At 45.9% G+C, this 26,123-nt stretch overlaps 1 protein-coding gene across 3 annotated transcripts in view; it reads right to left on the reverse strand.

Annotated features, from left to right (window-relative positions):
* Positions 1 to 1,004: 1,004 nt before the first annotated feature.
* LOC115322655 (NADH dehydrogenase [ubiquinone] iron-sulfur protein 5) overlaps positions 1,005 to 26,123 on the reverse strand; it is a 57,593-nt gene continuing 32,474 nt past the window's right edge. For all 3 annotated transcript variants that reach the window (XM_029983006.3, XM_040499869.1, XM_040499870.1), the window contains one exon: positions 1,005 to 1,188. In XM_029983006.3, coding sequence (XP_029838866.1) covers positions 1,066 to 1,188 — 123 coding nt within the window. In that variant the 3' untranslated portion in view covers positions 1,005 to 1,065. The remainder of the gene's footprint in view (positions 1,189 to 26,123) is intronic.

The raw sequence follows: 26,123 nt of genomic DNA on the forward strand, positions 1-26,123 counted from the left end.
AGCTTAAACCCGGAAGCCAATATACTCTCTTTGTCCTTAAAACGAGAAAATTTGATGATAATAGGTCTGTTCTTGCCATCATGAAATTTGGCTAAGCGGTGCGACCATTCTAGATTGGAGGGGTCCAGCTGCATGCCCAGTTTTTCTGAGCAGAAAGCAAGTACAATTTTTTCCTATTGACTCTAAGTTTCGTTCAGAGCGTCAGGGCAGCCAAAAAAATTTTTTTTATTATTTTGTTTGCCTTGGTTTTTTCTTTTGACATGGCATTGAAAGAATGCTCTCTTTAAAGGGGACGAGTAATGTTATCCGTGTCAGCGAGCGCATGGATGGCTGAGTGGTTACTGCACCTGACTTTCGTGAGAAAACCCAGAGCTCGATTCCTGGGAGTTACGCAACTTTTATTTATTCTTTCAGTTTAATGTTATGGTAAATTCAAGAACTCTGTTGCTTGTTCAAGGTCTGTTCTAGTTGCTCAACCTTTTAGGCCGATTGTTCCAGAAGCCGACGCGTGTACAAAGGGGACTGCGTGGCGATCCGCAGTCTCGCCACAGCGTTCAAACCTGCTGTTTCGCTGACTTCGACACCCATGATGCTCTGTCGTTATCGTCTGTTTCCTTATTGTTTTGGGCACAAGTTCGCCCCATTAAAAATTTTGGTTTGCTCAGCTATTCCTTGTTCGTCACCTCGTCATTCGTGACAATTTATATCTTTCAGATTGTTTAGCACAGTATATCACAAAATCGAAATGCCTCAAGACAGGCGAAGGAGGAAAAGAGGAGCAGAGGAGGAGGAGGAGGAGAGGGTAGAGAAGGAGGGGCACACCCTTCTTTCCATGCCCTCCCCCTCCTCCTCCTCAAGTGTGGGAAATTTAGCAAAAATGTCCATCTAACTGGCAAGAGAGCAGGAGAGGAGAGTACGCCCTCCTCCTCCTCCATAGCCTTCCCTCCTCCTCCTCAAGAGCAGCGCTCTAATTTGCCATTATAGTGAATTGTAAACGTCTTCCATTTTTCTGCTGAATGTGGTATGTAATTTATTTCTGTTCAGCTGCAAAGATGCTAGACCTCCTCAGAGAGGGTTGGTACGGTTGTTGAGGCTGTCCAATGGTGGAGCCTCAGCATATTGGTCTTTCAGCTCTCCGCTCTTGTACAGTTTTTTCCTCTCTTCTTGGATCAACTGTGCCCTTCTCAACTGAAAAAGAAAGAAATTTTAAAAAATTATTAGCCACCTCAGCCTGCACTGTGCACCAAATACACTGCCTAAATGCATTAAATATTGACCCCAGTGTGAGAGCTATTCCCTATAGAAGCAGAGAGAGAATGTACCTAGAGCAGTTTCAAAAGCCATGTTGCTTGGCTTGCTTCCAAACAAGCATGAAATGCTGTGCGCACCCACCATTTCTCATGTATGAGAGCTAGCCAGCTCACCAAACTAGGTGGACAGCAAAGCTGCATTGACCAGTGTGCCCAAATTAGAAAGCCACTAGTAGAAGGTAATACAGCCTCAAAACAACCTTTAATACTGCCATATGAATTTTAATATGAAATGTGTTCAAGGGCTGGATTTTATGCAAAAGTGTATTTGGAAGGCATGATGAACGATAAAGCATGACACGCATGCCAAGGCAACATAAAGTATGCGAAACCCATAGCAGGCCAAGCATAACCACCCAAAGAATATAGAGGGCATACTTAATCATGATAATGATTAAGCACTGCAACCAGCCAGATTCACAAGGAGCCTGCAGGAGTAAAATCTTGGACTCTGTGATCCACAGTTCATCTTTCTTTGGCATCACAATGAAGTGAAAGTGCAAGCAGCTGGACTAAGTATGACTTGTCGCTTACGGTTGCCTGCAAGTGATACTTAGTGCAGCATACTTAGTATGCAGGCAATCATTGGGTGGGAAGTCATACCTAGTACAACATACTTTGTCCGCTTCAGGTGATCGTCGGTAATGAGTCATACTCAGCCCAGGATAACTAATTTGCAGACGACCCTTTGTGCGGAGTCTACGCTGTCCAGCATATATAGCCTCAAGGCAACCAGTGGGGGTAACTCATACTTAGTCCAGCATGCATAGACTGCAGACAATCATTGAGAGGTAGTCATACTCAGTCTGGCATTTTGAGCCTGAAGGAGGCTTGGCAGCGAGTCATACTTAGTCCAGCATACTTAGTCCGCAAATAGCCATAGGCTATAAGTCATAGTCCACCCATCATAATTAGTCCACAGGTAACTTTTGGCAGTGAGCCATACTCAGTCCAGCACACTTAATCCACAGACGACCATCAGTGGCGAGTCAACTCAGTCCAGCAAACTTAGTTCGCAAGTGACCAACCATAGCCATGCACAGCTGGCTTCCAAATGATGAAACAGCTCTCCATGTGGGCTTACAACATCATGAGGAGGATCACAACGTATGAGAGAACAGGCGTATGGTGCCAAAACTTTTAACAGCAGTCAATAGATAGCATAAAGGGCACGATAAACCTCCTTCCCTCATGATTTATTACCACAAGAGATTCTTTGCAATCCAAAAGCACTAAGAATTCAAAGCCCTAGACACACCTAAGGAAAAAGCAAAACCGATGAAAATCTGACTAGGGCATGCTCGACACACATTGTAGTCATAAATAAATATAGTCTGTACCTTCTGATAAACCCAGAGAACACAAGAATATATCATGCGTGCAGAACATCTGAAACCAGCCCAAGCTCCACGTAATCAAGATTAACTACCCTAAAATACCATGGAAGTGACCACCTCGATCTCAGTAAAAACTATGTTAATCTATACTCTGCTTCACAAAACTCGGCTACGACCCCCGACCCAATAAGAATGTCAGAGCGAGAAGTGTGACACCACAACTTGGCAGCGTGTGTGTAACTGCAAATGCAAAGTCTGAAAGAACCGGCTGTCATCTACTGGATAAGAGTCATCTGCTGTGATGCCAACCAACATTGAATGAACGTCCACCGCTGAAACACTGGCATCTGCTAGAGTAGCAGGATCTTCAGGAAAAGTTCATGAGACAATCATACGCTCAATTTACTTGCGAATCTGTGGGGGTGCTAATGCCAGGGCGACGTTTTGAGTGCAAGCATTTAATTACACGGCTGTGATCATTCAAACATTGTTCAAAAGCCATGTTGTTCTCGGAAAAGTGATAAGCCATATTAAGTATCGTCGGAAATTAACATGTCTTCGTCTTTCTTCTATGTCGTGTAGTGTTGCGGTCAGAAGAGTCTGGCCGCAACACCACTAACAGAAAAAAAAGCCTAGAACTACATTTTGTTGCCGATGGCATTGCAGTGGTAGTAACGAGACCTCCAAGGCCTTGACCACGGAGTGCTGGCACGTGCCTGGCTCTGACGCTCTTATTGGGTCATGAGAACCACAGCCTTTACAGTTTGCCAACTTATCATAAAACACAGTATAGGCAAGGGCACTTCTCTGGTCAAATCGGTAAAAAACAAAGTGGCAGCAATTAAAGAGCTTAGAAGGCACAACGACTGGCATCTGAGAAAGCACATTTAGTTTTACATAATTTCCCCATCATAACCATTGGCAGTCTCGTGGCCGACGCAATGGGCCAAATATTTCTGGCTGATGCCGGCGCTTTAGAAGGTGTGCGCTTAACAGAATTTGCGAAATTCCCAGGTATCGAACATGCTATAGTGGGCACTAGTACGAAGTGGGCACTCTCGCAGTATTTCATGGTAGACATAACACACAATGTATGCTCGACACAGACTGTGCTTCCCAGGTTTGTAAGAATGATAGAGGAAACTTAATTTTATTGTTTTTGTAAATAGCAATGCAGGAAACTCCAACCAGGATTAATGATCCCATAGCATCAACGTATACTGCCCTTCTGCATGCAGGTAACTTATGCAGAACCTTCATATCCTCACGAGAATGTTCTGTTCAAAATGACACTAGCTTGATCATGCTGACAAAGGCCAAGAAGCATAAAATATGTTGTGAATGAGATGGGCACATGCTGTGTGACATCAGATGTCATGAGGTCGCATGACTGTGGCACCAGTCAGTGAGATGTGATTTCATGTGGGCATCATAAAGACATACACATGATGTAATGCTGATGTCTTAATCACATCAAAGTTGTGTCCTAATGACATCATGGTGCCACGTGACATCAGTCCTGTGTGACTGTTCTATATGACCAATATTTGTGATGGGACTTTCTGATGGTTGTTCATGACAGGCCTCTCATAAAAAATTGGCTGTCAAAACGTTCTCTGTGCTGAAACAAGAATGATAAAAATCTTAATATATAAAAATTTAGATTCACAATGTATCTACTTCTCTACATAATTACTGCCCACATTTAGGCAGTTATCCTAGCGTGGTAGAAGATTTCGGATGGCCGTGTTGGCATGTCATAATTGCATTTCAATTATCTAAAAGGTGTGTATATTAAAAAAATTTTCATCACTCGTTTTATTATCTAGTTCATCAGGGGTTAAAAAGCCCACTTTTCAGCTTCTATGTTCATTGGTCAGCACACCCATCTACCATAAAATTCCTAATGAACGTCCACCCACGGTGAAGATATTAAAAGAAATATGAAGTGGGAATTCGTTTAATGTTGTACTGTTAGACAGTGAACAGAATTGCAGCATTTGATGTTAATCATCTGGAGGAAAACTCCACAGTGAAAATGTCAGATGGCAACTGTTAACATTAATTTGCTCTACTGATGGATAGCTTCTGGTCAGCTTGGAGAGGTCTCAGGATCAAACCAGAGACCAAACCAATTCTTTCAGCAGCCACTAACCACCTATAGTCATACACAAGAGATGAACAACAGAAAGAAGCTTCAGATGTCCTGCCTCCAGCACAAGCATTTTACTTTTGACAATGCTTCGGCGTTTCATGCACCTCAAGTGAGTGAATGCAACTGAAGCACGGTGGAAGGCACTGAGCACACACTGGAGGAATTCAAAAGACACCCTGCCATTCTCATTCTGGCAGTGACTATAGAGGGTGTGAATTGCACTCCATCTCAAGTGGAAGTGCTTTTGTGAATAGCATTGCCACTTAAGGCGAGACACTGGTTCTAAAATGGACTATTTTATTTTTGCAGCGATACTAATGAAAATCACTGTGCGTATGTGTTCCTTCTTCCTCAATTCAAATATGAAATCAGTTTCAAAATATCTCAATTAGTTTTCAAGTTATAAAAAATAGCGTTGCCCAATTTGGTTAATTTCTTACGGGTTGTTAAGGCCATTTCGAACAAAAAATATTTTTTATTGATGTAGATGCATAGCTAAAGGTCTGCCATGCATTATAAAGCTATTTATATTTTCACAAAATTACATTATAATAGAAAAATGTGCTAATTATGCTATTTATGACACTAATGAGGTCACATCATAAAAATTTCTTTGTCATTATAAACTGCAAAAAAATAGCTTTACTCCGTAGTCCAGTCCTTTCTGAATAAAATGGTACAAAAAGTTTCAAAATGCTACGATAAAAACCTCATAAAAACCCCCGTAAGGCCAAGCACGTTGACAAAAAACATGAAGATGAGAAAATCAAAGTTAAAGTTTTGACATTGAACATAGAAAATTGTGTGAAGAATGATAAATAATAATTGCCACCAAGGTGTAGTGTAAGTCTTCATGAACAACTTTACATAAAAGATGATGTAATCAATTTATGGGAACATTAGGAAAAAAATATGAAAGAAGTAAAGAACGAGTGAAATGTTGATAAAAATCACATTTTCCTGTTTCGACGCTGACTACAATAAATTATGCGAAAACGCTTATGGAATAATGGTTATCAAGATGTAGTGTAGTGCATTCTGAACTAAGCAATTTAAAAATTGCAATAATTTGTTTTTAGAAGATTGCAAAAATGGTGAAGAATTACTGATATTGGCTAAAAATTGCTTCTAAAGTGATGAGCCGACAACTTTGGACAACGGGAGAGGCGAGCAAGAGTTTCAAGCTCCAAACCTAATTTTGTTTGGCCCTGAAAAGGGCCTTTGTTCAACATGGCACTGGAAAAAGCCATTACAGCTGTCCGGGGCTGTAATCTCGTGATGCTCCTGCCTGGTGTCGCTTGGAGTACCTTTCCTTCAAGCTACTGCTGCTCTGGTGCACCGTGTTTGCTTTACGTAAACGGAGACTGTCCTTTTCGATGCTTCGGCGGACAAGGCAGTCACCGGTGGCGTAGCCCAGGCCTGCAGCAATGGACTCGTTGGTCGCCCTCCTTCCCTGGTTGTAGACAGCAACAGCTTCAGCCGCAGCCCTCTTCACGCTGTCCAGGGAGGCATTCGCATTCTTTGAAGTCTGCGTCCAGATCACGGAATGCAGGCTCTCACTAGCATTCTGCGTCTTTCCCTCACTACACCGTGCCAACAGGTCTTCATTGCTGAGCCTTTCAAACACTGGCTCAAGTGCAGCCCGAACACAAGCCGCAAGAGGATTCTTGTGCGGCGGCGGAGGCTCACTGTTTGCCAAGGCCCTGTTGTACTTGCACCAGGGCTCCGCTCCCTCGGAGCACTTGCTGTGGTCTGGGGCGCAGTCTGTAGAGGTCATGTGCAGGAGTGTGGCTTCCACCGCCCTCTTCATCCCTGGAACGTCATGGCTGTTGCTCCTGAGAGCATAGCCATAATAGTTGGTGATCTTCTTGATCTTTTCCTGTGTCAGCTTTCCTCTCCCACCAAGTGACTCGCCTTGTGCCTTCTTCTCAACAACGTTGCGCAAGGCAGCTCCCATCCGCTTGTGGACGTGGTTCACGCAGTCCTTCTTCTCTATCTTGATGAAGCCGTAAACCTTCGCTTCAGACAAGGCATGAAATGTCCGGCTGTCCCCATCCGAAAGGACGGTGGTGTAGCGGAGACCATGCTTGGTCAGAGACCTCTAAAACATTGTGAGCGCAGCCTCCACCTCCATACGGCCAGCATTGCAGTCAATGTTCCTCTGGCAGTCGTGGGTTGCGTACCAGTTACTGTAGCCATCGTCCTCGGGCTCCGGTCCCAAGGCACATCCAAGGCAGAAGTTGGAGTATACAACATGGTCAATGACGAGGCCAGAGTACAACTCCACAATGCAGCCTACACCAATGTGGGAGCTGCGTCCTCGGGTCATCCATGATCCGTCGAAGATGACATCGATGTTGCCAATGGGGTTCATAAAGCCTGTGTAGAGCCCCTTGACGACAGCAACACTGGCTGCTTCACTGTCGGTTGCTGCATTCTCACATGCCCGCACAAACATTTTCAGGTGTCCCTGGTACGTCTTGTGGTGCAGGCCCCGATGAGAAATGTTCATGGAGGCACAGAAGTCTGACAGGGTTGTCACTCCTTTGCCAATGGATTGGATCCCCTTCATGGCCCTCATGTTCACTTCAAAGGGAGTGATCTTTGCTGTTCCAGCAACCCTGGGAGAGGAGAACTGCTTCTTCTGGAAGTCGCAAGTGCTGCAGACGAGCACAAGCTTGACGGCCAAGCCGTACTCCTTGTCCGCGGCCTTGCTGAGCGTGAGGGATCCCACACCGCAGCTTCCACACCTCGCGTGCGCGAAGAGGTCGTTGAGGACTTTCATGTTGACGATGACAAACTGGGTTCCAGCATCGCTTGTTTGGCATGGTCCGTTGACCTCAAGCAGATCGAACTTCCGCTGGGTCACCGACTTCTCCAATAAAACGCGCTTGCATTTCTCCGATCGCTTGGCGCGCTGCGCTTGCTCGGCCGTAGAGTAGTACGTAGAGGCGACGCGAGTGGTGCCGGCAAAACTTGAGCCATCCGTACCAGCGCTTGATGCCGCAGCATCGTCAACGGGAAGGCTAGCCGATGGTCCCGGCAGATCCAATGCGTTCGGGAGTGGCGCAGATCGTAGCGGCGCACTTGCAGGTGATGTCTTCCGCTTGTTCCACGCACGTCGCGTCTTCCTCCCGAATGTCCGCCGCGTACTCTCTTTCAATCGAGAGTCCCCCGGCATCTCGATCGCTCGAAATGAAACTCCCGCAACTTCATAGCGAGAAACCAGCGACGTCAGACGCGAACGCGCGAACGTAAACGAATTTCGAAACAACGTGCACTCAGCCGCGGAACGAACAAAGCAGATGGGCCAAGACGAAGCAGACGACGCTTCTCCACGCTCCCCTTGCGTTGGTGGAGGCGCGCGCGCCAAGAGGAGGAAAGGAGCAGAAGTGGAAAGGGGCGCGTCTTGGCCTATGACAGGCGCGCGCGGCACGACGTACCCGTGACGTATGCGCGCGGGCCAATAAGCATTCGTTATTCCAGTCGTGAAAACCCGCGGAATGCGGACGCTTTCCAAGGTTGTCGCGATAGTGAGTGGGATGAGGATGTAGGGAAGAGAACCAGCTCTCCAACAAGACCAAGATGGCCGCGATCCGACGATCGGTCGTGAAGCGAGGCGGGCGCGCAGTTTGACTATTTTTTGCGTTGGATTCGCGATTTGAGCGTCGCGGAGGCATCGTATTTATCGTTTTTTTCATACTTAGACGTCGAATAGGACATTGAAACTTCGCAGGCAGGTGCTTCGGACTATATTCTATCCAAACATGCAATTTTTGAAAAAACCCCGAATTTCGCGATTTTTTACCATTTTAAGACCCGCGTCTCGCCTTAAGATTACTGAATCTGCACAAACATGCTGAACACAAAGAAAGCATGCAGTCAATCACAAGTAGAGGGAAGGAAATGTAAATGAAAATGGTTCACTGGTTTTACAGAAATGAAAATTTTAAACATAATTCACCATACCTGCCAACCTAGCAACATAAAAATTCGGGAAACCACTGCACACGAGGGGGTGAAACATTATTTTTTTTGTTTGACAAGAAACCCCGTGAAGCGGCACTCTGCACAAATCACACTGTTTTCGCTGTTGTTTTGGAGTAAACTGCCAGTGGTGCCCTGCCCTTCTATGGCACGAGCATGGTTCTGATGCTTTCGTGGAGCGATGTGTATCCTGATGTCAAGCTTGCCACCGTGCGAAACGCTCACACATCACAGGCGCACATGGTACAGAATCCATACTTGTCAGCTTTCTGCGAAGCAACAAAGCACGGAAACTCAGTCGCGTATGATCTCAGAAATACTTGCAAGTACTTCTTGGCTTTTTAAAGTCCCATCGATCGTCCCAACGAATCAGTGGTTCCATCTAAACTCGGGGAAACACAAAGAGTAGTTTGACGTTCCGCACCTCACTCGACGACCTGACAAAGCCAACTGAAGCCTAGCACACCCATGGTCATATAAGCCGTGTTCCAAAATGCGCTCTAGCTTCAGGAGTAGAGGTTTCGTACCAAGGCATTTGAAAATCTACCCTCGTTTTACGCTACTGCTCTGAGTTGTAACGTGGTAACCCACCAGAGTAACCTAAACCTACTCTCGAGTAACCTGCAATGACACACACGTCATGATTATAGCAATAAGGCGTCATAAAAAAACTACGGCGGATACTTTTCGGGAGATTTGAGGTCGCATCCGTACAATCAGGAGATGTGATCAAAATTCGGGAGGCTCCCGGACAATTCGGGAGAGTTGGCAGGTATGAATTGACACACATGCTCTTGATGTGCAACTTGAAACAAGCCATATGTACTAATCCTTGCAAAATATCACTAATTAATCAATGAACCCCAACATTGGTTAGGGTTCCATGGTTGAATTTCGACTTTCAGGCATATTACCTGGCAGCATTTCATATTTCTTTAGCAAACAAGATCTTTCTCATTTTTTTGAAAAACAGCTTTGTACATCATTGGGATTGAGATTTCACATACCGTAATATCCTGAGTCATCGCCCACCCCCAACCACCTAAAATTCATAAAAAAGTTGGGTGAGCCAAGTCTCGGTGGGTGAGCACAAAAAGTCGAAGGCGGAAAAAGTCGCCCATTTTTTTCTGCGTATCTAGTGCTGCTGGACAAGAGATACATTAAACTCAAAACTGCATTTAGTTTTGTTTTATAAAAAAAAATGCTCACTAAAGTATGTTTTACTATAGTGAAGTCCGTTGCTAGCATATGCACTAGGAACACCGCTGATCTGCATACAGCGCGAACGTTTGTTCCGTGAAAGCACGTCACCACTATGTTCTCCTGGTTAGTAAAAAAAAGAAAGAAAACTCTAGAAGAAAATAAAAAAACCAAGCAGGTGCAACGAGCGAGTGAGCAGAGCAGAGAAGCAACAAAGAGCAATGCTGGGAAAGCGGAAAAGCTGTCGGTGATCACGTTAAAATATTTTGGCGTCTGGCCAAGTCGGGCAACTTGTCAATCGCAAGCACTTGTGCAACTTTCTTGTTTGGAGCGTACATGCGTGCGTCCGTGCACGGCTGCTATCAATGGGGGTTTGGGACACTCTAGAAACATCTGTGAAGGGTGTTCAAGCAAAGCTTTATTTACCCTTGGCTTTGTCTAAAACATTGCACAACCGTGGTTGCGACGTGCGGCGCAAAGCGGGTTAACGGCGACCTTACTTCGGCGGAGACGGACTGAGCTTACACTCCGCGTTTACATTCCAGGATATGGGGCGTTTGCTTACCTCGCTATCCCTGACTGGGTTACTGCTTGTGTTTTCTTTCCGATTTCTTTTTGTTGGGGTCAATTTTGCACGGATACACAACCCCTTCGGGGTGGCTTGTGGAGCAAATGCGTAAACAAACAGAAGTGTCTTTCCCTCCTTCATTTTACTTTGTCACAGACGTCCTCCAGTGGTAAGGTCTGCAGCCGTGTCATTTGGTAGGATGAGTATTGGCGGATTGTGGAGTCTGCGTTGGGGTATTTGAAGGGGTGGGCATGACTCGGTGTTTTTTTGGAAATCTATATTGGCCCAAAAAATGGGGTGGGCAATGACTTAGGGATGGGCAACGACTCGAGATATTACGGTATATTTCTTACTGATAACTCTGAGGACCCACACCAATAACTTTGGTTGATTTCAAATGAAACCACCCCACTAAATCTTTATGAAAAATGAGCGTATCTCCATATGGTGAATGATGTTGATTGGGGCAAAGCTTTGGTGGTGCTGATGATACTGATTTTGTTCATAGGTAGTGCTGATGGTGCTGGTTTTTTTATCCTCTCTGGAGAAGCTTGCTGTCTGCATAGATGCTGAGTTGCAGCATGCCGAGCTTCTCGTTCATTTTCATCCATGTCAGAAAGAGAATGTGGTGTGGAACGTGGTTATATATGCATTTGAGCATTTGACTGCAGCGCCCTCTCGTCTATAAACATTGAGCCAGTGCATCCAAAGTTTAACGCAATTATATATGCATTTGACCACAGCGCCCTTTTTTGTACATACGTTGAGTGGCTACATGCAACGTTTCATCCATGACATCCCCAGCTCTTGAGTTACTACCACATCTCAGAGCCCCCTACTCGTCCCGCAGTCATGGCCGAGTGGTTAAGGCGGACTAGAAATCCATTGGGTCTCCCGCACAGGTTCGAATCCTGTTGACTGCGCAAACTTTTTTTTAAGAAAGATGGGATGGCAATCGATGTGATCACAGACGCCGGACAAAGCTAAACCCTAAGGAGCTGTGCCCCTAAAAAATTTGTACTGGAATGGAATGTCAATAGAAAAAATACTATCAGTATATTTTATGGGTGGTTATGATAACTAGTTACAACCAGTCTTCATATTTGATTATATTGCTTTATCTGCTATGGTAAATTTTGTGTGTTGCGTCTTCTGTTTTTTGTTATTTTTTCTCACTCTTTTTATTCCTGCTGTGTTCTGTCAATATGCACTGAGGCAGTCAAGGGGCACGTCAAGCTGCATATGGCTTTTCCCCTTAATTGCCACCATCAAGTCTAATAGAAAAAAAACAATTATTATTATTATGCACACAAAAAAGATGTGTTTGCACCAGAACAGAAACTGGATATATAAATGTCTGAAAAATATACAGCGGCCAAAAAACAATTAAAAGAGCTTTGACACAAATGTGGAGAAGAAAGCATCACATACGTCATACTCAAACTTTCCTTTCCTAATGCTGGTACGTAAGGAGACAATTCTTCTATAACAGCCCTACAAAAAAGAAAATTAAAGTGAGGCTAGGGAAGTAACTGACAGCTCCCACACAGCACTTGTGCTAATATAAGCTTCTGCCACTTGCACAGTCACGCTTTTTCACAGGAGGGTGGTTTCATATGAAATTGAACACGCTTGTCAGGGTGGGTCTTTCAATTAAAAAAAAATATATGTAATTGTTCCATTTGTAAAAAGAAAACCACTTTTTAAAATTTTTTTTAAAAATATTTTTCTTCACAAAAAATATTGAGTGGTGCAGGGTGAAAATCTGTTTTTTACTCCATGATTTTTCTACCCAGTTCTGTACGCTGGTGTGAATACGGAAAAAATACAAAACTCACAGCAATCTTTTGTGATTTTGTACGGTATTTCCACTATTTTTCAGTTCAAAGGAAAATACTTTTGTATTTTTGTTTATTGAGGTAAAAAATGACAAACATTGTCTCTTTGACAATCCGGTGACATCTTCAGAGCTTTTTAACTCATGAGCTGTTATATTTGTCGCTTACCAAATACTATGTGTGTGTAGCCCCATACATGGGCTATCGACGGGCTTAAGTTTATTTTATTTTATTTTCCCTGAATTGTTTATATAAAATTTGAAATATCGTCAAAAATGAAATTAACTGATATTTTGAACCTACTTTATCGAAAAAGGACATTTTTTATTTCATTCAATATTTTTTTATTATTGCTGCCAATCATATGAACTTTCAATTGGCTTGATGCGATTTCCCCCTTTTTTGTTTTATCTTCTCTAGAAGTGATCGAAATCGCTCCCACATTCTCAGAACAACCAAACGCAGTTTCCCCAAGTCAACTTCACTGCAAAGACTATACTGCTTATTTGTGTGTTCAAATGCAGCGGGTAAATTCATTTCGATTGCGAACACTCGTGCTTGGCTATATATTGTATTTTCTTAATTTTGTAATGATGGCAACACTCGTTAGCGGTGCAGCGGATGTACCATTATCCGATGTCTAAAGCCAGGGCACAAAGAGGTGAGAAAACTGAATGAGCTCTTCATGTAGCCAGACCGGGGTCATATATCTGTTTGTGCAATACACAGCTTGTAAGGCTTGAAGCACCTAACCACAGTACATAATTTTTGTTCACAGGACGGCTCCTTGATGCAAACGTCAAAGGACTTTGTTGAAAAAAAAAATTAACAGTGACAAAAGGCGTGCATTGCAACCTACCGGAGAGAAGAAATCAATATATTCAGGAAGCACAAGAAAGGATGGGCCTTAGTAGGTGCTCGCACAGGATTACAGACCTCACATGTGTGGTGCACAGTTCGCGAGCCGGGCCAGGAACCTAAGGCGACATTAGCACGAGTTGTACATTAGCTGATGCTGTTTATGCAGCGGTGCCAAGTCCGCCTTGGCCGGACATGCTTTAGTTTAAAGAAGAAACTAGAACAAACCTTTACTAATTGTCAAACCAAAGCAATGTGTGCCTAGCCAAAGCAAATCTACTGTAGTCACCTAAAATAAAATCGTCAAATCGCTTTTCCATATTCCTGAAAGCTGTACAATCATTGCCTTAAGGGACGAAGTGGGGATCGACAGAAATTTTTTTGATTTTCAATAGATTCTAATAAAGTTTGGCACATATGTTGGTAATGCCTGTATGGTGATACAAACAAAATACCACTTTCTTATCTATGTTACTTTTTGATTTATCAAACTTTTCTGCTTTGGTCTTTGTGGAGAGCCTGCAGAATTAAAAAAATACAATAGAAGGGTGGTTGTACAACGACAATATTCCCAAATGTATCCTACAAAACATAACATTCTTGAAATTTTTTTATTTTTGTCATAATTATTTTTAATTTTAATTTTTGTCACCTGGTTTGGACAGGAACAAAGGACATGCAGACAAAGATGCACCTCATAAATTGAAAAATAAAATAATCTAAAAAAATAAGAATGTCATGAGCTGTAGAACAGTTCAAAGAGTATAATGAAACAAACGGAACAAAAATGCTCAAAGCGGTAGCCAAGATATCAGCTCCACGAGCTGAGCGGAAAGCAAAAAGTAAAGTTCTGAGGAAACGGTCTCTAAAGTTCTAGGTTCTGCTTCGCACCTTAGAAGCCACCAGGGTTGTAGTTTTCCACGTCTTTTTCAGCACGGCCCCTCTTTGGCTTCTGACCTTTTGCTTGAAGAGCTTTTGAAGCTTTCTTTTTCCGCGAGGCGTCCTTCTCCGCTGCCCTACGAAGGGCGAGTCCTCCAGGTCGGATGCCGAGGGAAGAACAAAACTCCGTGTAGGCATGATAGCTGCCACAGTTGAACTTGCAGATTGCCTCGCTGACGGCAGTCTCTGCTGCAATCAGGGAGGCGTGCTCATCTTTTGGAAGCACCGACCAGATTACCGAGTGAAGACTCTCTGCTGCATTTTGCGTCTTCTTTCCCTTGCACCGGTCAAGGAGCTGAGGCTCAGAGAGGCGCTGGTACACCGGCAGGAGGGCAGGAGCAACATGGCTCGCCAGCTTGTACTTGTGAGCTGGCTGAGGCTCGCCTTTAGCTTCTGCCGCTCGATGTCTGCACCAGCTCATGGGTCCAGGTGGACAAAGATGATGATGTGGTTCTTCATCTCTCGAAGTTATGTGGTAGAAAGTTGCCATTACCGCTCGCTGCATCTCATCGACGTCAGGGTGGCTTCGTAAAGCCATGCCGTAGTAGCTGGTGAGCCTTTTGATCAGCTCCTGCGTCAGGCCACCTCTTCCGCCGAGGGGTTGTCCTTTCTTGCCCTTGGTAATGAGGGCACGCAGAGCGGATCCCATCCTCTTCTGCACGTGGTTTATACAGTCTTCCTTTTGAAATGGAATGAACCCGTAGGTCGCAACCTCGCTGAGGGCCAGAAAAGTGCGGCTGTCACCGTCGCATACAATGTTGGTGTAGCGCAAGTCGTTCTTGGCTAGGGAACGTCCAAAGAGCAACAGGGCCGCCTCAACTTCCATCCTGCCCGACTTCACTTCAGTGTTTCTTTGACACTTGTGCGACTGCACCCACTGGCTGTAGCCCTCAGCATCTGGCTTTGGGCCCACTGCGCACCCATGGCAAAGGTTGGAAAGAACGACAGAGTCCAACACTAACCCCGTGTAATACTCAATCACGGTACCCACACCAATGTGGGATGTGTGACCGCGTGTCATCCACGTGCCGTCGTATACCACAGTCACATTCTTTGTGAAGGTTGGGTCCATTTCTTCGTACACTTTGCGCACAGCATTTACGGCATCAGTGCATACACCTGCTGCAGCTGTATCTGCGGCAGGGCTAAACTTGGACTTGAGGTGCCCCTGGAATGTTTTGTGGTGCATTCCCCGATGTGACACGTTCATAACAGACCAAAAGTCTGTCAGTGCAGTTGCACCCTTGCCCACACTCTTCACGGCCTGCATTGACCTCAAGTTCACCTCGAAGGCCCTGCTGTCTTCTTGTCGCGGTGATGACCAATGGTCAGTGACAACGCCACACGTAGAACAAGTTAGGAGCATCTTCACCGCCAAACCAAGCCTTGTTCCCTGCACGACGGTGACTCCCAGCCTGAAGCACTTCGGGCATGGTGTCTCGCTGAGGAGCGCGTTCAGTGCCGCGACCTGAACCACCAAATACTCATCAGATGGCTCCGCACTCGCGGGTTTCTGGCCTTCGCCGGTCAGATTCATTTTCCGCTCAGTTGCCGACACTGAACTCAATGACTCGCGGACCGCAGCAGCGCACTCGCGGGACTCTTCCGTCGAAACAAAGTTCGGTTGTAAATGCGCCTGAACGGTGCGATCGGTGCTCGTGGAGGCCATGTCTTCGACGCCAGTAACTGGACGCGAAGTGCTAGGCCGTGCATTCAAGCCGTCTGCAGCAAACTGCGCTTCAATGAGACGCGCACTTTCGAAACTCGGCGGCGGGAGGGAAGTTTTCTTACTTTTCTTGGCCATTGGGGATTTCCGCTTGTGATTTCCGAAGTGATGCGTCGTCCCGTGCTTCTTTTTGAAGGATCGTTGATCCATGATCGCGCGAAAAAGTCCGAGCGGGAGCAAGAAAACAGCGTAACCCGAAACAAAGAAGAGCACCTTCGGCGAGCAAGCGAGCAGGCGAAAGCGGCGTTGGAGCAGACGACGCTCTCTCAGATACCGGCCTCGCCGGCGCTGTTGCTAGGGGCAACCACTCCGCCGGCCAATGATGGAGCGCGCCCGACCCGCGCAGCAGAGAAGGCCAATCGGAGGCTGCCGTTTCCAACCGGGAGGCTTCCGAAGTTTTGTTTTTTATGTGCTTAGTTCGCATTTGAGGAGACGGTAGACGTGGGAAATAGGAAGATGACGAAATGCGCTTTCCATAGATACCAAGATGGCCGCGCTTCGTAGCGCAGTCGCGGAGAAACGGGGGTTTGAAAAACGTGGATTTTTCACAGATTGGAAGCAATATTTCGCTACCTGACCTCATATAAGTGATTATTTAGAGCACTTTGAGATAGTTTTCAACAAAAATACTTTGAGAGGGCAAAGAAGAAGACCCATAGACGTGAAATAGTCGACTTTGTAAAAATCAACTTTTTTGACATTTTTCGCGAGTTGATTCCCGCGTCCTCCCTTAAGCTTGGTGCGACAAAGTGGAGAAACTAAAAGTCTACAGAGACACTAAGTGACTGCTTTCGCAGCTGCCTGTGCATGTGAAAATCATTGCTTCTTGGCAACAGAGATATCGATCAGTCTCGAACAAAACCCAACACTTTTATTTATAACTGCACACACTCGTTCAAAGAGAAAGGCCACCGTCTCGGTTTACCGCTCGCTCGCTTTGGCTCCAGTTTTTGTTCTGTCCGTCTCGACTTACCACGCTCTTGAACTTCTCGGCTGCATCTGACCGCTGCAGTACAAAATTCAGCTCGCCCCCGCGCTTGATCTTCTCTGCAGAGGCAAGCCGATGTCGTTGTCAAAAGGTTCCAATATTGCGTTGCTCGTGAACTGGACTATTTAAAGCACAGCAACATATTGTTTTACAAGTGCATCCTAAATATATGAGCGTTAATTAATAAAAGTGACTATTTATCGCCAATAGGTGTTTGTGTTCTGTAAAAAATTGTCTTCACGTAAACTCAGTCCGTTTTCCTCACTTTTTTCTGCAAACTGCTTTTCCTTCTCAAAGAGGGGCATGTGATACTACATATTTTTGATATACACGCTGACAATAAAGAACAGGTAATTACATGGTTATTTGATTGCAAGCGACAAAACACATCATGGATTGGCGCCCGTGCCAGATGCTTCCTAGGTGTAATGGAGATAGGCCTATAGCGCGAAGCGCCAGGCGTGCTGACGTGCCTTACAAGCTGTGTATAGCACAAACAGATATATGACCCCGGTCTGGCTACCCATGAAGAGCTCGTTTCATTTTCTCCGCCCTTTGTGCCCTGGGTTTAGACATCAGATAATGGAACATCTGCTGCACCTATCAGACTAAGGAATGTCAGTTGCCATAATTAAAAAATTAAGAAAATACAATATGTAGCCAAGCATGAGTGTTCTCAATGAAAATGAATTTACCCGCTGCATTTGAACACACAAATAAGCAGTATAGTCTTTGAAGAGGAGCCGACCTGCGGAAACTGCGTTTGGCCATTCTGAGAACGTGGCAGCGATTTCGATCACTTCTAGAGAAGATACAACAAAAAAGGGGGAAATTGCATCAAGCCAATTGAAAGGTCATACGATCGGCAGCAGTAATAAAAAATTGAATGAAGTAAAAAATGGTTTTTTTCGATAAAGTGGGTTCAAAATATCAGTTAATCTCATTTTCGACGATATTTCACATTTTATATAAAAAATTCAGTGGAAATAAAAAAAACGAAACTTATGCCCGTCGATAGCCCATGTAAAGGGCTACACCCGCATAGTATTTAATAAGCGACAAATATAATAACTCATGAGATAAGAAACTCTGAAGGTGTCATCGGATTGTCAAAGAGACGATGTTTGTAATTTTTTACCTAAATAAACAAAATTACAAAAGTAAATAGCCGAAATCATATACAAGAGCACAAAAAATTACTGTGAGTTTTGTATGCTTCCTGTATTCATACCAGCATACAGAACTGGGCAGAAAAATCATGGAGTAAAAACAGATTTTCACCCTGTTCCACTCAATAATTTTTTGTGAAACGAAATATTTTTAAAAAAATTTTGAAAAGCAGTTTTGCTCTTTCCAGAAATGGGGCAATTACATCTTTTTTAAATAAAAATCGAAAAACCCACCCCGACGAGCGTGTTCGATTTCAAATGAAACCACCCTATTATCACTGTAACATTACTGAGCACAAAAATTGTTCAATATAACGGATAATTCGATGTAAATCGGTTCGCTATAGTCTGGTTTGACTGTACTTGAAAAGTGTGTAATTTGAGAAATTGATGATGCGGCACTTTATCAAACGCATTTCGAAAGTCAATAAAAATTGCATGGGTTTCTGATCTAGAGTGAGGCTTACAATGTAAATCGGTGACAAATTGAAGTTGAGTTTTCCAACAATGAAGCCGCCGAAAACCGCATTGGTTCACAAAAGGGCAGCCATTTAGAGACAAATATTGTAGCGCAATAACGGTTTTAACACAAACTGCTCTATGCAGCGATTCTCAAACTGTGGTTCGTAGACCCCCAGGGGACTTTGAGAGTGCTTATGGGGGCCGTGCCAAATAAAAAAAAGCGTGAGATGTCAACAGTCTCCTATTGATGCATATCACAACTCAACTGAACAAACTGCCGAGCAGAGCTCACTTCAGATATGTAGAAATTAATCTCACATGAAGTAAAAAGAGCAAAAGAAACCTGTGGGCAAATTAATATATTTTTACTGGCAGCATACGTGGGCTCGGCAACACTCGTGGGACGATGAAGGCTAAACTATTGCTCTTCGTTATCCAGATCCTGAGTCATCTGCCCTATGACTCTCCAGCCCCTCTGCTTGCCTGGAACTGATGCAGCCACCTGCACTGTCTTCCCAACTCTTGAGCTACAATGTGATGCCCAACATGTGGATCCTCCCTCCATGTCCCAATCTCAAGACCTCAGACTGGTGGGTTGTCAGCACTTCGAAACTATGATGCTGTCAGCAACTACAACATTGGGGATAAAAGACCCCATGTTCCAGCAGCCTGCCCATTGTCTCGGCAACACTCATGGTATAAAGGCTAAACTGTTTCTCTTCGTTATCCAGGTTGGTTAACCAAAACAGATTTCCCATTTCAAGAGTGACTATGTTTGCATTACGGTCCTGCCGAGCCCACAGGCCTGCCTAGTGCCGTTTATGAAATTTTTGCTTCCGATTTTGTGTGGAGATAAAAAAAATCTAATCCAGGACCACTGACTAAGGCACAAGGCGTTGAACTGCAGTGAAGTATCCAAACAATGGTACAAAAACTGGAAACTGGCCAGCCTTCTCCGATTGTCTAAGGCAGTGGTTCTCAACCATTGATGTTTTGCGGATCCCTTGAGGATCGACGGAGATGATGGAGGACCCCGTTTGTTATGAGGAGAGGGGAAATGTATAGGTTAAATACAATAATGATTTAATAAATAGATATAACTTAGGGCTAGTGTGAAGTAGACCTCCCTTATTGACATACACATGAGAAAACTCGCCTGAAAACTGAAACATTTCTTTTCAACCTGAAAAAGAAAACTTTTATTGTCGGGCTTGATTGATAAGGCAGGGCTTTGCGAACCCCTAGAATGCCTTCGCAGACCCCCATTTGAGAACCACTGGTCTAAGTAAAACAACTAGTAAACGAAAAGCAAACTCAAATGAAGAAACACATGACCAGTCTGTCTTCCCGAGTCACCAGCTTAGAAGCCGAGCTCGTTGCGATCAAGTCAAATCTGTTGTGTGCATGAGGGTGTCTGGAAGATGAGTTTGCATCCTTCGGGGAGCAATTTTTATTATGCAACTGAGAAAAAGCTTTTTCACGGCATAGCAGCTCGTTGCACCTTTTATCAGGGGGTGCTGATAGAAGCGAACGGAAACAGAAACACAACACTTTCCCCCTCTTATTCGAGAACAGCTAACCGGGCCTGGAGCAGTCGGACAATTTCCGGGTCCTTTGCGGGTAGCGTAGTGACAACAGCTCTGCTGAGGTTACTTGTCCCCTTATGTGTGCTGCTGTCACTGCTGTCGTTGTGGCTGATGTTGTTGGCACAGTGTGAGCTGGCTTGTCCTTGAAAGGTGGTAGCAGTACTGGTGACAGCTCGTCATCCAGTTCAAACGCAGTGTTGCTTGTGGAGGGTGGTTCCGGCAATAAGTGGTCACGGTGCCCCTGCCAAGTTTGCACTCCATGTGACATGGTAACTTGTACCATGTAGGAAACGAGCCCAGTTATTTTTAGCACTTGCATTCTACCACTTGAGTCCCTGCCTGAAGTTTTGCATCAGGACACAGTCATTCTCTGAAAACAGCATGTCTACACCTCCCCGATGAGACGATTGTTGGAACTGTCGTCCAGAATCCAAGGCTTTGAGTAATGGTTTCATAGCATCAAAACACGTCCGAAATGCTCTTCCCATCAACAAGAAGGCCAGAGTCTCCTCTGTAGTTGCATGAGGGGCATTGCGGTAGGCCTGCAAAAACTTGTTCAAAAACTCGGCAACAGACTCAGATGCCAGAGCCTTTCAAAGGGCATTTTTCAGAGACTACGAAACATTCTGTGAGTCCGTTACTGCTTTGGTGGTATGGCACGGTCAGGACTTGGTGCACGCCGTGCAGCATGAGAAAAGAACGAAACTCTTCGAATGTAAATTGCAAACCATTGTTGCTGACAACGGTTTCCGGAAGTCCATGTCGACTGAAGATTCTTGTAGTTGGGCAACTGTGCTTGCAGCGGTCAGACTTTATCAAGCAGACTTCAGGCCACTTGGAATGGGCATCGACGGCTACAAGAAACATCCAGATGCGAAAAGGACTCACAAAGTCCAAGTGTGCTCGCCGCCATGTTCTCGACGGCCATGCCAAGGTATGCAAAGGGGCTCTTGCGGGTCATGCACGTTGCTGCTGGCACGCCCAGCAGAGCTTTACTTGAGTCTCGAGGTATTTGTCCACAAAGGGACATCAGAATTGCTGCGGGCCAGCTCTTTGCTACGGATGAAGCCTGGGTGACAGCACGCATGCTATACATCAGGCATACCTGATGAACCGTTAGTTAATGTCGTCTGTGGAGGAATGGCTTGAGATCGGCATTGTCGAAGTAGGACGGCCAACCTTTCCGTGTGAAGCACCAGCCACAGGGTGGAATCATGGCTGGTGTGCCTTGAGATCTCTTGACGTGTCACTGGCATGGAATCCAGCCACAGCGTGTAGAAAATGTCCTCATCTGTTTGTTCCTCCACAGTAAAAAAGACCAGAAGGCGTGAAAGGCAATCTGCATCCATGTTTTTCACAGACGTGTTGTAAAGCAGGTTGTACCTGTAAGCGGAAAGGGTGACTGTCCAATGCTGTAGCCTGGCAGCAGCAATGGCCAGTATGCCAGTTTTCAGACCAAAAATGCACTGCAGGGGCAGATGGTTGGTGACCAAGGTGAAACTGCAGCCATAGACATAGAAGTGAAACTTTTTCACACCAAACCCCAGGGCCAGCATTTCCTTCTCAATTTGGCTGTACCTTTCTTCAGCTGAAGTAAAAGTACGAGAAGCCTACACAATTAGTCTCACCGTACCGTCAAACATCACATGTAACAGAACAGGACCAAGGCTGTAAGCCAACGCATCGCATGCCAACAGCAGCGGTGCTTGAGAGTCGTAGTGGACCAAGACTAAGATAGACGATAGGGCCGACTTGATCTTGTCAAAAGCTTCCCGACATGCAGAGTCCCACAATCGGTAGACGTTCTGTTGAAGCAGCCTGCAGAAAGAATGCGCTAGCGTTGTAAGGTGCGGTGTAAACTTGCCATAGTAGTTAATCAGTCCCAGCAAGGAAAGTAGCTGTGAGACGTTAGTCGGAGCTGGAGCTCTGAGCAAGGCTTCAATCTTTTCGGTTGTTGGCTGCGCACAGTCTGTGCTGATGATGTGTCCGAGGTACTGGAGGTGGTCGAGGTGCTTGACTACCTCCAGCTGGACAGCAACTCGACCTGAACTGGACAGCCAATTGCTGTCCAGTACAGGTCGAGGTGCTCGAGCCATTTACGTCCTAGCAGAAGAGGACCACGGTGATCCAGAACATACAGAGTTAGGAGCCGTCACTGGTTGTTGTGCGCCACGTGGTTTGATGTCACACTGTTTGATGACTTTGCCAGTGTAAGTCCGCAGGCAAAGTTCTGTCGGCTGCACCGAAGATGACACACACAACTGCTGGTACTGTTGGTGTGAAATAACGAAGAGTCATACCAGTATCGAGTTCCATGCGTAAAGGCCACCCTTCCACAGATACGTCGACCAGCGTTGGTGGCCGTGCCGCCGAATTCATGCTATGCAAACCGCCGCCAGTGTCTTGCGTCAGAGTGTGCAGCTCCATTCTCTTCCGACGACCTTGTTTTTCTTTTTCTTACTGCGACAGACTCACTGTAGGTGGCCTCTTTTTCCACGGCCAACATACGTAGCGGCAACATGCAGGCATTAGTTGGTGAAATGCTCTTACGAGCCGCAGCGATAACATTTGGCTGTAAATTGCACCTGTGGTGAAGCGTCTGCTGACACCATGAGAACATCACCGCTCAGACGGCTAATTACTTCATTCGTATCCGGTGCATGCGCATCCTGGGTGTTCCAAGCAGCCGCTTTGAGGGCTAGCAATCAGGCGACTGCTTTCTGAAAAGTAGGAATCTTGTCTACCGCAAACAAGTGGTGTTGAATGTAGGTGCGGGACGGACCACATACAAAACGGCAGCACAGGGACTTGTCCAGGAAATCGCCAAACTCGCATGACTGCAATAGTGTTCAAAGCTCCGCCTCAAATTCCGAAATAGATTCATATTTGTGCTGCGAATGGCGGTGAAAATTAACATGTGGGGGTAAGATGCTCCCTCAAAACAGCTGTTAGTTCCTCAAAATCTTTGCTTCTGGTACCTGCGGGTCCGTTAGTGCCTTTAGCAATCCATGCTTTCAGTCCAATGACACTAACAAAAGCATGCACTCTGCCGGCTTCTCCTATCTTGCTCATGGCAAAATACGACAAAAGTCGTTCTTCATATGATGGCTAACCACTTAAAGACTCATCAAAAGCTTCCACTTGCCCAATACGAGCCACGGTGATTCCATCAGCGAGACCTGCTTGCAGTGGCAGAAGAAAATTGCCCAATCACTTGCCGCCAGTTGTGTGCATGCACATCTCCGGAAAAAGACAAGTTTGCATCCTTCGGGGGCAATCTTTATTATGCAACTGAGGAAAAGCTTCTTTGCAGTGCGGGCATTGAAGGTGCTAACGCTTCTATTGCTGAGTCCCAGCTAAGACAGTTACGGGCTTGGTGCAATAATGCAGAAAGCCAATCTTGCAGGTCTAAAGGCCCGTTCACAGATTTACATTTGACTGCAACCGACTGAGAGAAGACCGGTTTTTAAGCCTCGTTTGACAGCTTATGAGCAGCTCCACAGCAGCGCATCTGGTCGGAAGAGGCTTGAAAACTGGTCTTGTCTCACTTGGTCGTACTTGGCTGCAAGTGTGTGAACGGGCCCTGTTATTTTAAGGCCTTGAGGACAAAGAATCCGAGACTGACTGAGTGAGAGCAGATTGTCCAAACCATATGCACAAAAAAACTTTGGGTTGTGTTGAATAGCTTTGCCATAGACAGAGCACATCATCTTGGCCCTTTCAACTCTGGCAGGCCAGACCCATTATTGTGAAGTTTTTTTTAAAGCAAACAGCCCGTTCTCTCTTCCTGTTTAAAACTAAAAGGCACTGCTATATCTGTCGGTGAGGACTTCCCAGCTAACGTGCGCATTGCCAGAAGAAAAATGTTAGCTTTCGTAAAGCCTAAGTGGTCATGGTGTCAGCCGGTCGCAGATCAGGGCAGCTGCGCTGGTCTCCTGCTTTTTTCACCATGTTGTGCTTTTTCGTCGTTCTCTGTCAAAGCTAAAGAACGAATGTTTCCGAAGTGATTGCTGCGGAACAGCGGGTCTCGCCCGGATCAACAGTCCGGGACGGTAAAGGCCTGCTTCCTCGGCCCACAAGGCCTAAAACCAGCCACTCCGTCAGTACCACAAAAACTATGCTACTTGGACTACTGATACTCTCCGGCGACATCCACTGCAACCCTGGGCCCTTCCGTATGCAGTGTTACAACGCAAGAAGTCTCCTGAACAAGGTACCTGAACTCAAATCCGACCTGGCCTGTAATTCACCCGATGCATTGTGCATGTGCGAAACGTGGCTCGGTGACTGTTCCGAACCATGAAATATTCGGCCCCGAGTGCGCCGTGTTCAGAAGAGACTGAAGTGGACGCGGAGGCGGCGTCCTGGTCGCCGTAAAACGTAAATTCTCCCCTGTGCGCCGTGCGGCCTTAGAGGCTCCCAACTCTGAGCTGGTTTGGGCCGAACTCAACTGCCGAGGCGGAAAACTGCTTCTCGGTTCACTGTACAGGGCCCCCAATACAGGTCATGGTGTCTTCGCTGAGCTGTGCGCAGCTTTCGATCGGATCAGCTCCCGTAAAGAAGGCCACATGAACATTCTGTTAACTGGGAACTTCAACCTTCACATCAACTGGAATTCTGCTGATCCGATGCCAACAAACGAGACAGAGGCCAAGTTCCTGGACTGGATGCACTATGCGAACCTCACACAGATTGTCTGCTTCCCAACGCACGTCCGGGGCAATGTTTTGGGTCATACCCTAGACCTATTTCTCTGCCGGAACCCTGCCCAATTACTATCTGTATCTGACACACCCCCGCTATCTAACTCTGACCACATTGGAATCTCCTCCTCCTGGAACTTCAGCTGCACAAGAAAACGAATAATCTCAAAGCAGGCAATCTTGTTTAACAAGGATGGACGTGAATCACTGGAATGCTCTGTTGCCCTGGCTCCTTGGTTTCTCTGCACGGACTTCTGACAGAGTATAACCCATGGGACCTATTCTATGATATGTTCTGGGCTGCATGCAGACTCTACGCATACTATGATCTCTTCCAAACACAAGAAAAGCAAACCATGGATAGCTGGACTCATCAAGCAGCTATCAAGAAAGACTAGGCGCTTCTTCAAAAGGGCCTCAAAAACACAGGATGCAACTCATTGGGCGGCATACAAAGATCTCTTGAGACAGCTGAAAAGGGAGATAAGAGTATCCCATCGGAATTACCTCTGCGACATGGCAAGCCCAGCAAGAACGTGTCCCAGACGTTTCTGGCAGTTCTACGGATCATTACGATGTAACAGTGCTGCTACCCAGTTTCAAATAGGAGGTACATACACTGACAATGCTCAGGTCCTCGCCAACTCCTTTGGCCAACACTTCAGCGATGCGGTGCCCGCGTTTAACAACTCCTGCCCTTCTTCTTAAGTTGAAAGTCCCCCTGCTGAGAAGCACAACCGCACAGAGTCAATTCCTGTGTTCGTCCCTCCACCCGTTACCACCGAGGACATTACGGCTGCCATCTCCCAGCTGAAACCTGGCACCTCCCCTGGCCCAGATGGCATTCCCCCCTTGCTGCTGAAGGCCTGCGCTGCAGCACTCTCGTTCCCATTGGCAGACCTGTACAACTACTCCTTTTCCAGGGCACTCATCCCTGATGTCTGGAAGCTAGTGCATGTGACCCCTGTCCACAAAGGAACGGGGAAACCACTGAACTCTCTCGAAAGTTACCGGCCAATAAGCCTCACCTGCATCCTCTGCAAAATATTTGAAACCTTAATTTGTAGTAAAATCTCCACGCATTTAGAAGTCAACAACCTTTTCTGCAGCTCTCAACATGGCTTTAGGAAGGGGCGGAGTTGCGAAACTCTGCTCTCTCTCCTGCACCACGACCTGAGCAGTGCCCTGGACAGCTCGAAGGAAGCAGATGTGCTGTCCATAGACTTCTCGAAGGCCTTCGACAGTGTGAACCATGACCACATCCTTACCAAGCTCCTAGGCTTTGGGATCTCCAGAG

This window comes from Ixodes scapularis, unplaced genomic scaffold (assembly GCF_016920785.2).
Source record: "Ixodes scapularis isolate PalLabHiFi unplaced genomic scaffold, ASM1692078v2 PGA_scaffold8__174_contigs__length_109621045, whole genome shotgun sequence".
In the NCBI taxonomy this organism is placed as follows: domain Eukaryota; kingdom Metazoa; phylum Arthropoda; class Arachnida; order Ixodida; family Ixodidae; genus Ixodes; species Ixodes scapularis.